Source organism: Nicotiana attenuata, chromosome 7 (genome assembly GCF_001879085.1).
Source record: "Nicotiana attenuata strain UT chromosome 7, NIATTr2, whole genome shotgun sequence".
In the NCBI taxonomy this organism is placed as follows: domain Eukaryota; kingdom Viridiplantae; phylum Streptophyta; class Magnoliopsida; order Solanales; family Solanaceae; genus Nicotiana; species Nicotiana attenuata.
The window spans coordinates 87,905,960-87,920,040 of record NC_031995.1 but is presented as its reverse complement, the minus strand read 5'-3'; the positions used below and the strand labels follow the sequence as shown (position 1 = coordinate 87,920,040).

The 14,081-nt window shown below is 40.2% G+C and overlaps 1 protein-coding gene across 1 annotated transcript; it reads left to right on the top strand.

Annotated features, from left to right (window-relative positions):
• On the top strand, window positions 9,505–10,356 carry LOC109230573 (class I heat shock protein-like). Its single transcript, XM_019396047.1, has one exon. It carries the CDS (start codon window positions 9,767–9,769, stop codon window positions 10,190–10,192), a length of 426 nt encoding a protein of 141 aa, XP_019251592.1. The 5' UTR covers window positions 9,505–9,766; the 3' UTR covers window positions 10,193–10,356.

Below are 14,081 nucleotides of genomic sequence, written 5' to 3'. Positions count from 1 at the left end.
AAAAATCCGCTTTTGAGGTCTCCTCAGCGCAGATGCGCACCCGCATCTGCAGGTAAAGTTCTGCACCTGGGGTCACTAAACTTCTTCGCCCAAACCGCATGTGCGACCCCATGGCCGCTTCTGCGGCTCCGCACCTGCGGCCTAAACCTCGCAGATGCGGTTACACTAGATATCAGCTGCCTCAATTATTCTTCAAATTCTAAATTTGGTCCGTTAACCAACCGGAATCCACCCGAGGCCTCCGGGACCCCAACCAATCATACCAACCAGTCCCAAAACATAATGCGGACCTGCTCAAGGCCTCAAATCACATCAAACAACGATGAAATCACCAATCGCACTCCAATACGAGCTTAATGAATTTTAAAATTTCAAACTTCTACATTCGATGTCGAAACCTATCAAATCACGTCCGATTGATCTCAAATTTTGCACACAAGTCACATTCGACATTACGGACCTACTCCAACTTCCGGAATTAGAATCTGACCCTGATATCAAAAATTCCACTTCCGGTCAAACTTCTCAAAAACCTTCAAATCTCTAACTTTCGCCAAATGACTCCAAAATGACCTACGGACTTCCGAATTCACTTCCGATCGCGCCCCCAACACCAGAATCATCATACGAAGCTATTCCCAGACTCGGAATCCTAAACGGACATTGATAACACTAAAATGCACTTCAACCCAAACTTATGAAATTCTTCCAGATATGCTAACTTCCATAATAGGTGCCGAAACGTTCCCGGGTCTTCCAAAACCCGATCTGGACATACGCCCAAGTCCAAAAGCATCATACGAACCTGCTGGAACCTTCAAATCCCAATTCCAAGGTCATTTACCCAAAAATCCAATCTTAGTCGATTCTTTCAACTTAAAGCTTTCGAAATGAGAATTCTCTTTTCAAATCAACTCCGAACTTCCCGGAATTCAATTCCGACCATGCGTACAAGTCATAATACCTGAAGTGAAGCTGCTCATAGCCTCAAACTGCCGAACGACGTGCTAGAGCTCAAAACGACCAGTCGGGTCGTTACATTCCCCTCGAGAAAAGAAGGTGTGACACGCGCAAAAGAAAAATGAAAATGGAAGGCAGAATTGAACTCCAGGAGCGCATGCCAATTGCGGCCGTGCTCAGGCCGCGCTCGTCAGGCAGAAGGAAAGGCAATATTCGGGGCTCATCCGCGGTCCAACCGCGGCCGCGCTCGTCTCACTTTTGCTTTCTGGATGGGTACTCGGGGTATAATCGGATTTCTATTGCCCCGGAGGATAGAGAGAAAACGTCGTTCACCTGCCCTTATGGAATCTATGCTTTTCGGCAAATGCTTTTTGGCCTATGCAACGCACCCACCCCATTCCAAAGGTGCATGATGGCCATCTTCCCAGATATGGTAGAGGAGATATTTGAGGTTTTCATGGATGACTTCTCAGTGGTGGGGAACTCATTCGATGATTGCCTTGTGAACTTGAGAAGAGTTTTGAAAAGGTGTATCGAGACTAATCTCGTACTCAACTAGGAAAAGTGCCATTTCATGGTACAGGAAGGTATAGTCTTGGGGCACCTAGTGTCAAGTAAAGGTATTGAGGTGGATCGTGCAAAGGCTGATGTGATAGAAAAGCATCCACCACCCACTTCCGTCAAAGCAATCAGAAGTTTCCTTGGGCACGCCGGTTTCTATAGGAGATTTATAAAGGATTTTTCCAAAATTGCTAACCCCTTGTGTAAATTGCTTGAAAAAAGATCACCCTTTTGTGTTTTCTAATGACTGCAGGGTAGTTTTTGAGGAATTAAAGAAAAGGTTGGTAACAGCACCTATCATAGTTGCGCCCGACTGGGAGCAACCATTTGAGCTGATGTGTGATGCGAGTGACTATGCTGTGGGAGCGGTTCTTGGGCAGCGAAAAGATAAAATCATGAACCCAATATACTACGCAAGTAGAACGCTGAGTGGAGCCCGGCTAAATTACACGGTGACCGAGAAGGAGATGCTGGCAGTGGTGTTCGCATTTGACAAATTCAGGTCATACCTGATAGGCTCGAAGGTAATTGTTTACACTGACCATGCTGCTCTCAGGTACTTAATTGCGAAGAAGGAGTCAAAACCACGCCTGATTCGATGGGTGCTACTGCTGCAAGAATTTGATTTGGAGATCCGTGAGCGCAAGGGAACGGAGAACCAAGTAGCTGATCATCTAGGCTGGAAGGAGCTGAGAAGAAGGTTGAGGTAGAAAAGATTCTGGAATCTTTTCCAGATGAACAATAACTAGCCACGAGTCTTGAGGAAGCGCCATGGTATGCATACATTGCAAACTACCTAGCGAGCGGTATTGTTCCTTATGACCTTTCCTATGTTCAAAAAAAAAAGTTCTTTCGTGATTGCCGCATGTATTATTGGGTTGAGCCTTATCTGTTCAGGATTTGTGTTGATAACATGATCCGGAGATGTATCCCCGAGATAGACCAGTCTTCTATTTTGCAGGCATGTCATGCGTCACCATATGGTGGGAACTTCGGGGGAGTAGGACAGCTGCGAAAGTCTTGGATTCAGGCTTCTACTGGCCAACACTGTTCAAAGATGCACATCTATGGATAAAGGGGTGTGATGAGTGCCAACGAACCGGGAATATTTCTCGCCGACATGAGATGCGGATGAACCCAATTCAGGAGGTAGAAGTATTTGATATATGGGGGATCGACTTCATGGGGCCTTTCGTTAGCTCATATAGCAATAAGTACATACTCGTCGTTGTGGACTATGTGTCCAAATGGGTGGAAGCTACAGCACTCCCTACAAATGATGCAAAGGAGGTAATTGGTTTTTTGAGAAAGAACATATTCACCCGATTTGGCACCCCAAGGGCAATAATCAGTGACGGAGGCACTCACTTTTGTAATCGAGACTTCGCAAAGTTGTTGGAGAAGTATGATGTACGCCACAAGGTGGCCACCCCATATCATCCACAAACAAGCGGGCAAGTGGAAGTCTCGAATAGAGAAATAAAGAGTGTGCTGACTAAGACTGTGAATGCTACTAGAACAGATTGGGCGAGGAAGTTAGATGATGCACTTTGGGCTTATCGAACCGCTTTCAAAACTCCAATAGGCATGTCGCCATAAAAGTTGGTGTTTGGGAAGGCGTGTCATTTACCAGTAGAGTTGGAGCATAGAGCTTGGTGGGCGTTGAGGCAGTTGAATCTTGATATTGAAGCTGCGGGAACAAGTAGAGTAACGGAGTTGCACGAGCTTGATGAGTTCAGATATCACGCTTTTGAGAGCACAAGATTATACAAGGAGAGAATGAAGATGATACATGATAGAAATATTACTGAGCGGAATTTTAAACCTGGAGATACGGTATTGCTATACAACTCCACCAGGTAAGGGCACTTGTTTACATTATTGTTGGGTTATTTCAATTCTTAGTTCCATAGTAGTTTTCTTCTTCTTTTGTAGTAGTTTTTTTTAGTATTGTGCTCTAGTTACCCTAGTGGGTTTGTCGAGGTGTAGTAGATGTGTCTCTTGACAGGTGTGGTTGACATTGGGTTCTTTGTGGTTGAGTTTGGATTATCAATTTGTTATTTGGGGATTCCGGTGAATTATGCACAGCAAGTGTTTGTTTAAATGCCACAGTGAGTTTTGAATGTAAATTGTGACCAATTGTGCGGATGAAGTCTGAGTAACCGCCTTTGGTCACATCTCTTATGTTTCGCTGCTGATCCTCTGTATTTCAGGTAGTATAACGCCCAACAAGAAACGCCGAACCACCGGTGCTTCCTCCAGTGGCCACGCTAGATCCTCCAAGGCACGAGCTTCAACTCCTACTTGTCAGTATGATAGTTCCAAGTTTGTCTCCAGCACAGCTCAGGACCGTTTGGGTCACAAGGCATCCAAGAAGCCCATACCAGAGAGGGGTATTGATATAGGGTCTCTCCAATATGACTGTCCCAATATGTACAATGAATTAGTCCGGCGCGGGCTGGATATTTTCTTTGAAGAACCGGATGAAGCTAATTTGATGGTTGTGCGGGAGTTTTACGTGAACCTTCCAGAACATGTGAACGATGTTTGCACGGTGCGTAAGAAAAATATGGACGCATCTGTTGAGGCCATTCGGAGAGTGTACTGGCTGCCCATGTTCGGGCAGGATCCTGGGGCGGAGGACTACTATGAAGCCCATGGCAGACGATTCACCACGTGGGATTTGTTCTTTGAAACAATATGTGTTCCCGGCAAGGAAGTTGTGTGGATTCTACCTGGGAAGAAGTTTCATCCAGCGACACTCACCTTTGAAGGGAAGTGTTGGCTGTATGTCATCAATAGCCCCCTGCTCCCTTCTTCCAACACCACTGAAGTGAATGGTCCTAGAGCTGCATTGATCTGGTGTTTCATGAATGGACACGATTTTGACATGGCCAAGATTATTCACGAAGAGATGTTCATCCGTTGTCCAGTGCGGAGGTATGGTTTTTTCTTCCCTTCCCTATTCACTAGATTATGCCAGGCAGCACGGGTGCCGGAGAACTTGAGCGTGGATGGAAAAGTGAAGAAAGAAGCAAAGTTTCGGGTGGATAAAGTGACTATTGGGAAGGACCTTGTGGCACCTGGAGGTGCTAATAGTGATGATTCTGATACACTTGAGGAGGGAGATGATGAGCAGGATGAAGCGGGGGCTGAGTCGCCCACCCATGAGCAAGTTGAAGAACCCGAAGGACCGTCCAGGGTCGGTCGGATTACGCGGCTGGCGGCCTTAGAGCAGGAAATGGCAGGGCTGCATACTACTGTCACAGACTTGGGACTAGAGTTGATGCCTTGGCCACCCAAAATGCTAAATCAGAGAAGAAAATCATGGGCTGGCTGCGTGCGTTAGGAAGGGCGTGTCACTTAGACCTCGGCACTGTCTCTGATCAAGACTGATCTTCCAGGGAAGTTCCTTTGCCTCGCATTACTTTTTATTTTATGACATGAGGACATGACATCTTTTTAAGTGTGGGGTAGGGTTACTTCGTTGGTATGTTGCATCTACGAAACCTGGAGGAAGAGATGTAAATAATTTGATTGTAGGTAGTGTGGGGTAGGGTTACTTCGTTAGTATGTCCCGACGACGGATATCACTCGACGGGTTTCTTGAGGGTCTAAGTCGATATATAAAAAAAAAGATTTTCTTTTGTAGGTAGTGTATCAATTACCCCTTGGTTTTTCTTTTGACCGCGGTTCTTTTACAAGGGTTTCTGTTTGAACCGGGTTAGTTAGTTTTTTATATTTTTAATTAGGTACTTGTGGGCTAAGGGCTGATATGGAAGGAGGATCCCTGGACGTCATTATGCCTTGAATAAAGTAGATAATTTAGTGTGACGCTTAGGCTCAATTGTTGATTCTTATTAGAGTGCCTTAAATTGTATGTTCTTAATTTGGCTTAAGTACTCTGACTAGCGCGTTTCGATGATCCAATCTAGAGTGAGTCATGTGCCATGAGTGTGTGAGGATTGTTGTATTCTGTGCACTGTATTAGATGCCTAGAACTTGCCCCGTGTGTTTGCAAAGTGAAATAGTAGGTTGTTCAGTCTTGAAAATGATATAGGCGTTTCTTTGTCAAGCCAGATATATATATGTATATATATATATATATATATATATATATATATATATATATATATATATATATATATATATNATCTTTTTAAGTGTGGGGTGGGGGATACTTCGTTTGTATGTTGCATATATATAGGAACGTAGCTTGATTTTGGTTTTTGGTTAGTTGTCTGAATGTGTGAAATTCAAATTTTCGACTTGTCCCGACGACGGATATCACTCGACGGGTTTCTTGAGGGTCTAAGTCGATATATATATATATATATATATATATATATATATATATATATATATATATATAAAGAATATTTTTCTTTTGTAGGTAGTGTATCAATTACCCCTTGGTTTTTCTTTGGACCGCGGTTCTTTTCCAAGGATTTTTGTTTGAACCGGGTTAGTTAGTATTTTAATTTTTAGTTAGGTACGTGTGGGATATGGGCTGATATGGAAGGAGGATCTCTTAACGTCATTATGCCTTGGATGCAGTAGATACTTTAGTATGACGCTTAGGCTCAGTTCTTGATTCTTGCTAGAGTTCCTTAAGTTGTATGTTCTTAACTTGGCTTAAGTACTCTGAATAGAGTGTTTCGATGATCCAATCTGGAGTGCGTCGTGTGCCATGTGTGTGTGAGGATTGTTGTATTCTGTGCACTGCATTTGATGCCTAGAACTTGCCCGGTGTGTTTGCAAAGCGAAATAGTAGTTTTGTTTAGTCTTGGAAGTGATATAGACGTTTCTTTGTTGAGCCATATATATACTTTACCCGCCTAGTTGTTATATATCGCAGTTTACCCCTTTGAGCATGTAATCCTATTTCTTTGGCAATCACATTACAAGCCTTACCCATGTGTTTGAATTGACCATCTATTTGAACCTTTTAACCTCTCATGAGTGCTTGAATTGTTATGAACTTTGTAAAAGTTAAAGTGTAGGGTGGTTGGTTTGGCTTTTGAGTGAAACTAATGAGATAAGGAGAAAAGTGCATTGTTTTGAAAAGTAAGAACCACTTGAAGTGAAAGAAAAAAAAAGAAAAAAATATAAAAGAGAAGAAAAAATATAGATAAGTGGTGGTTCTTGATGTAATTGGGCTTCAAGAAGTACGAGGTAATACACATTGATGAAAAGGTGGAGTTTGGTTTGACATAAGTAGGGACTTAAATGTTAAAATGTATGTATTAAAGTGCTCAGGGAGGTGTAGTCACACTTATATCTAAATGTATCCTACCCGTCCCGCAGCCTACATTATAACCGAATAAAGTCCTACTTGATCCTAAACTGAATGAGCTCGATTAGTAGAGTAGTACACTACGGGCAAGCCTATGGTGCATTTTTGTGGCATATGAATGTTCCTTCTGAGAGTGAGTGAATTCTTTCTATCTTGAGTTCCTAAGTGTCCTTAACTTGTTTTGTGTGTGGAACTACTCTCGGTTGTTATGAGAGGGCACTTGATTCGTGAAGGAAAGGTGAGTCTTAACCTCTGCGTAGAGTAAGTGAGTAAGTTATGAGTAGTACGTGGCATGTGAGAGTCAACCCTTGAGGCGAAGATGTTACACTACTGGGCTCAATCCTTGTGATATGTTCTTGGTGTGATGAGTTAGAAAAGTTGCTTAGTGAAGTAGGCCTCTGTAGAGTATGGTTGATTGCTCGGGGACGAGCAATGGTTTAAGTGTGGGGTGTTGATAGCAGGCTATAATTATGTAGTTTAGCTACCATTTACGCTCCAACTTAGCTATACTTTATTGTTATATGAATGTTAAAAGACAACAAATGGCTCTAATTATGAACTTTGTGCTTTGCAGGAGCAATTCCTGACTATGAGGACATTAAAGAGTGTTTGGAGTTAATTTGGAGAAAGGAAGGCCAATCGGAGGTGAGTGCGCGCAAAAGAAGAAGAAAAATGGAAGGCAGAATTGAACTCCAGGAGCGCGGGCCAACCGCGGCCGCGTGTCAGGCAGAAAGAAAGGCAATATGCGCGGCTCATCCGCGGTCCAACCGCGACCGTGCTCGTCCTTCCAAGGATTTTTATTTCAGGGGTTAATTCGTAAGTTCAGGGGCGACTCTCCTTGACCTATAAGAAGCCCAGCTCGCCCAAAAAGAAGGTATTGAGGTTTTTGAAGGGATTTTGAAGGCAAGAAGCAAGGCGGAAGTTTCGGCATAGAGTTTTTACCTTTCTTCCTCTTGTTTTTATCATTGATGCTGAATTCTATTGTTATGATTGTGAAAACAATTATGCATAGCTAAACTCCTAATCTTGGGTTTTGATGGAACCTCTTGAAGGATGAATTTCTTATTATGTTAATATAGATTTGCCATAGTATTTTCTCTGTTTGTTCAACTATTTTGTGATTGCTGTTGATTGAAGGGCCCTCAATCGGCTGTGCCTATTTAGTATGTATTACTCGGGAGAGAGTGCATATTTAGGTAGTTGTTGAACAACACCACTCCTCACGTATATGAGGGATCAATACGAAGGGTTTAAAGGTGGGATTAGGGATAACGAAACCTTGGGTGCGATCTAAGTGAGCTGTACTTAAAGTTAGCTAGTGTAATTCGGGAGAATATGTCTAGTATATTGTTGTAATTACTCGAGAGAGAGTTACGACAGTCAGAGTGCTCATGATCGATAGAGAAGACTTAGGCAAATTTATAGCAAACATAGCGGAAAGGATTCCGACAAGAGGGGAAATCAGAACCTTAGACCATTCCCATTCTTGCTTACAAACCGTTTATAGTTAGTTCTTAATTACTGCACTTTCATTACATAATATTTAGTTAGTAAACATCCAACCTATTACTTAAATATCTCTGAAGATTGAATATGTGAATTTGTGTAAGTCCAATAGCTGTGATTGATAGGTTAATTCCCTGTGGGATTCGGCTCCGGACTTGTTAATCGGAATATATTTGCAGCGACCGCTTTATCCTTTTTATAAGGCATAGTTGGGCGTGATCACTCACGCAAAACTAGCATTATTGAAATATGAACATATAAGAAAACTGACAATATCATATAGGATGAAAAAAGTTGTAAAAAAAATATATTTTAGAATATCTTTATTTCATGTAAATAGTTAATTTTTTCTATTTTACTTAATGTAATATATTTATGCTTTATGTTTATTTTATAGGTAATTTTCTTACTTTTATCATTTATAATATTTGTATTAAGAAGTAAAATAATACAAAATATATAAGAAAAGAAACGACAAACTAAATCCCCAAAACCAAAACCAAAACTTCATCCTAAATTCTCTTCCTCAACGACCAGTCTCTCTCCCCACTTTCTTATTTCTATCTTCTATCATCGGTTGTCGATGTTAATTTAAGAATACGAAGAAAGAGAAAGAGGAACGTGGGTTAAGGTGGTGGACCTAATGTGGAAGAGGAATTGAGAATAATACAGAAATTTGGTTCATTGCTTTCACGAACTCTAGGACTTTCTTTATTTTTCTTATTCGATTCAATTGAATTTTCTTTTGTCTTCAATTTGTGCTTAAATTCAATTATGAGAGATAATTAAGAAATAAACTATACATATTTATGTGCCTCCATGTATAGTAATAATTTACACTAAATATAGGTTTTTAATTTTCTGAAAACCAAACGTGTGATGCTAGCTGCGTTCATAGTTCAATATAATAGCATCGTGAGTTTAACTCTGGCAGTAGAGAGGAACAAATTTAATCGAAGTTTCGCGGATAAGAAAAAAAACATGAAATGTAAAAAATATTAATTAATTTATTTATTGTAGCAGATAACCTATATTATTTTTATGGTTATAAATTTCACAGTTCAAAGACGTACAAAAATCATTTAGATGATCTGCTTAGTAAAAATAAAATAAAAAATTACACTTTATATATCGTAAAACAAACGATTGAGAAGCAAAAGCCAAAACTTTCCATTTTTATCATCCTATCTTATGATAAATACTCTACTTGACGACACTAAATTGCTCTAGAAAACACCAGTAATACCAAAGACTAGCTAACTCTAGATGCCAGGTTAGAAGACATGATATTATTACTTTAGAAGACCCTCGAAATTTCAAGCACCCTAAAGTTTTCCCTATAAATATTAGCATAAATTAAATTGTCAATCCCAGAATAAACAAAAAACAAAAAGAAAAGTTCCAAGAAAGTGATCGATCACTCAGCTATTATCAGTTTCAAAAATGGCACTGATTCCTCAACTGCTTGACGATATCTTCCAACCCTTTAGCCTAATTGGCTCAACTAATGAAACCTCTAAATTTTCCAACCCACGAGTTGATTGGAAGGAAACTCAAGAAGCTCATGTGTTCAAAGCTGATCTTCCAGGTTTAAAGAAAGAAGAAGTTAAAGTTGAAGTTGAAGAAGGAAGGGTTCTGCAAATTAGCGGCGAGATCGGTGCTGCTGATAAAGAAGATCAGAAGAAGGAGAATGAGACGTGGCGACGTATCGAGAGACCACGTGGCAAGTTCTGCAGAAAGTTCTGGCTCCCTGAAAATGCTAAACTCGATGAGGTGAAGGCTTGTATGGAAAATGGGGTTCTTACTGTCACCATTCCTAAGCAGGAGATCAAGAAACCTGAGGTCAAAACCATTGAGATTACTGGCTAATTAATTAACTCTACCTGAGGTTAAGAAATCTGATAATGTCTTTATCTTTCTTAATTGGGCATGAGCTATATGTGGCATTTCTTTTAACTATATGAGTTTGTTTCTACTATGTAATCGTGTAAGTGGTTTGTAAGCAATAAAAGTTGTTGTTTGTAAAATATTCACGACTCGGGATCCCAAAATATTAATTTCTTATGTTTATACATTTGCATTAAGTTTGAACTCGATCGAACGAAATCGAACTTTAACGGTCTCCTAAAATCGAACATTTTAAGTTCTTTAAATAGTGTGGTTCACTTAATTTAATATAGTATCAAGTAAGGATTTTAAGCTCATGTCGTAGGTGAGTTTAGTGGATTCAGCTAGATCATTAATTTCAGTTTAAATAATGTACGTATAGGTAAATACAATAATAAAACAAATAGTATGAGATAAATTTTGAATCAATCTCTTATTATTACTTACTTAATAAGATTTCGTGAAAACGCAGGAACGTGTTTCAACAATTCAATGCAGTGTACTCCTAAAGGCATAATAGACCTTGTGCAACACCCGTGACTCAGCCTGTGCTAATTAATTACTATCACTAACTTGGTTTTACAGTACACGTTTCTTGGAAAGGTCTGATCTTATGTAACAACTGGATATTACACCCAAACCAACTGATTATATTAACTCAATAAACGGAACTACAATAATCAAATAGCAATACAATAGTAGAAAACAACACTAAAGGAATTAGAGAGTAGATCTAAAGCTAAGAAGAAAGGGGATGAGAAACAGGTTCAGCAGAGGAGATGAGAAGAACAGACTCAGCCGAGGCTTCAACATAATTCGCATTCCTGTATCTCCCCCTGGATCCCAAATATAACGTCCTAGCATTCCATTCGGGTGTTTAGTCATTGGTCTTCTTCTCACTTTAACTTCTGGCCCAAATGTCCCAACTGGATCAGCGTCGTTTGACATTTCTGGCCCATAATCCCTTCCTAACTCAACTTGGTTCACAACAATACTCCCATCCGCAAAAAGAACCTTGTCCTCAAGGTTCGAGTTATGAGCACTGTTAGTAGCACTTTCTCCACAATATATTAGCCTCATGTAAGTGAGCATTGAACCTTGTCTAGTAGTAATAGATGAAAAATAAAATTCTTTCAAACAACATGAGAAACCATTCTTTGCACAGAAAAATGGGATTGCTGCAGATTCTTCAAATGAAAACAAATAAAGCTTATCCTTTGAGATGGTTGGTTCTCTGGCTATACTCGTAGTACCATAATGATAAAGAAGCAGATGGCTAACAAGGACAACAGAGCCTCTGTTGAATCTTCCAACATCAAACATTGTAGTGAAGAGAACAAGTGATGGAAAATCATGCACTGCTCCTTCTCCAAAGACAAGGCTGTACAACACTAGAGCCGTGTCTTGATTAAGAAACCACATTATACAAACACTGTCTGGTGACAAAAGAATTGCTCTAACATCTACTCCTGCAACAGAAACAAAACATTGTAACACCCCAACATAACCATCCCCCGATGCCTCCAAAATACTTGCTAATAAAATGTCGCCACATGTGTCATCAATTAGAGCATAAAGCTCAGTAAGAACTTTATCAAACTTTGGGAGTATAGGTTCACCATCAACACCACTACGAGATAAATTAAATATCAATAATTCTCTCATATCCCAGAAAACCACTTGAGCTTCCACTAACTCACAAGTTTTCCGGATAGCATCAGTAGCGCCATCTCGGATGCATTCAAAGGTGCGAACTAGAAACTCATCAATTGGCCCACCCCACAATGTAGCTATTAAATCATAAGTAGAACGAAAACTACTATCTGTAAATATAGTCTTGTTGGAGCCAAAGGGTAGAGGAATATCATGTATACCAGGATCAAATGGAAGATTTGAAAAGGTGAGATACACAATGAAACCTGTTGAGGAATAAGAATGAAGTTGCAAAGTAACGTTCCAATCAGAATTGTTGCTTGGCAAAAGGATTTTTAAAGTCTTCCTGAGAATATCGCAAGCAAAATAAGCAGGAGAACTTAGCATTGTCCATTTGTTTTGCCTTTGCACATCCATCAAATGGTTTCCCACTGTCTGCTTCAAAACCTTGTGCACAAACTTTGCTGACACAATACATCCAGATATTCCCATCTTGTCATCATTAAAAAGAAGTTCTCTTACTGCAAGGCCATGCTCGAACTCCATAAAAATTTTATCAAGATGTCGATCCTCAGTATTCTTAGGTACCCGGAAACATTCATCAAGATAAATGGTGTTAGGGGCATCAACACCCAATTCAATTCCACCTAATTGCTCCCAATCATACAACTTTCCAAATAAACAACTCGACCCTTTTCTACTTGATTTAAACAGCTTATGTGCATCTAATGTAGAAGTCGGAGTAATATGAGGAAGAGGTGAAAAACCTGACGCAACACTAAATTCCTGTCCCGTGTCGAACCACTTATCCACATAACTAGAAATTGGTAGCCTAGTATCCCTTCCATCCGTATCCCAAGCACCAAAGTATAGTACTAGTGGAAGCACTTGGTTGTTACAAGCCTCCAATGTCATTAACAGTGCAGGGCACTTCATACCAAGAATGACGTATCTATCTTCACCATTAACCTGGCTTCGGTAGGATGTATTGATGTTTAATGTGGCACTGGGGACGTGAAACCTTAAGGTATCTAAAAGTTGGCAATTGATGCAAGTAATTATGGTAGTATTATTTTTCACCTCATATCCACATTCAACAAAAGAAACCAGAAATGAAATCATATCTACAATTTCTCCAGGCCACCCAGGTATCTCTTTTGGGAAATTTTCAAGAAGCACCTTGTCTTCCTGTGAGTCGCCATCATCCAATTCATATTCATCAGTACATACCTTGGGCACTAGCCATATGGCATTTCGGCGAACATCTTGTTCACATGGCTCGTGTTTTCTTCTTCCAAAGCAGATTTAATCTCATGAAACAAGACATGTGCAGTTGGTTGTTCGACATTGGATGGAAGCAAGAGAGAGCCATCAAAAGGAGCTGGTAACGATTCATCAGGTGCAAATTGGAGTCGCTGACTAGAGCCAGTTCCTTGCGGAACTTTGAGAAACACTGTGTCTTCAAAGTTTGTTAACGTTGTAGTCTCACTATCTGTATGAGCTTTAAGGTCAATTTCAACAGAGTCCAAACCATCCTGGATTTCAAAAGACGTAACTGATGATGACAATTCCAACAAATCACTATCGTCTGCGCCATTGGACATTTTATCGATAATGTTGGCCGCCTCTAAGTTTCTACCTTGGGAGGTAGATTCCAAGTCAGATGAGTTTGGTACATGGCTCAAAACAAGAGAATATGCACCTTTGGATCTATCAGATGATTCATCAAACACCTTATGCGCATGAATTTTGTTTTTGCAGTCACATTGTCTACCATAGTTTTGCAAGAAAGATGAGTTGGTCATACAACTCCTCTTCGCTAATTTCCCTTCCGACTTGAGCCCTTTCTGTTTAAATCGAGTTCTCACTTTATCAGCAAAATGCGGCCAATCAATTAATTGCTTGTTCCTATACAACGACTGGTACCATTCCAATGTGTCACCATCAAGGTAGAATAACGCCCTAGTAAGCTTCTGATCATCCTTAATTTTATAAAAATCGAAGTAACATTCTGCTTGGAATATCCAATCCTCCGGATTCTCGCCTCGAAACCACCATAATTTGGCGTCCATGGCTGTATCTCGGGGTTGAAAAGAGGTCATAGCCTTTTTCCCCATAACCTCCAACAATACAGAACGAAGTTCAGCTAGATCCTTAGAAATTGAATCCTTCATTTGTTGAACTGAATCACGAATTGAATTATCAATGAAAGCCTTGA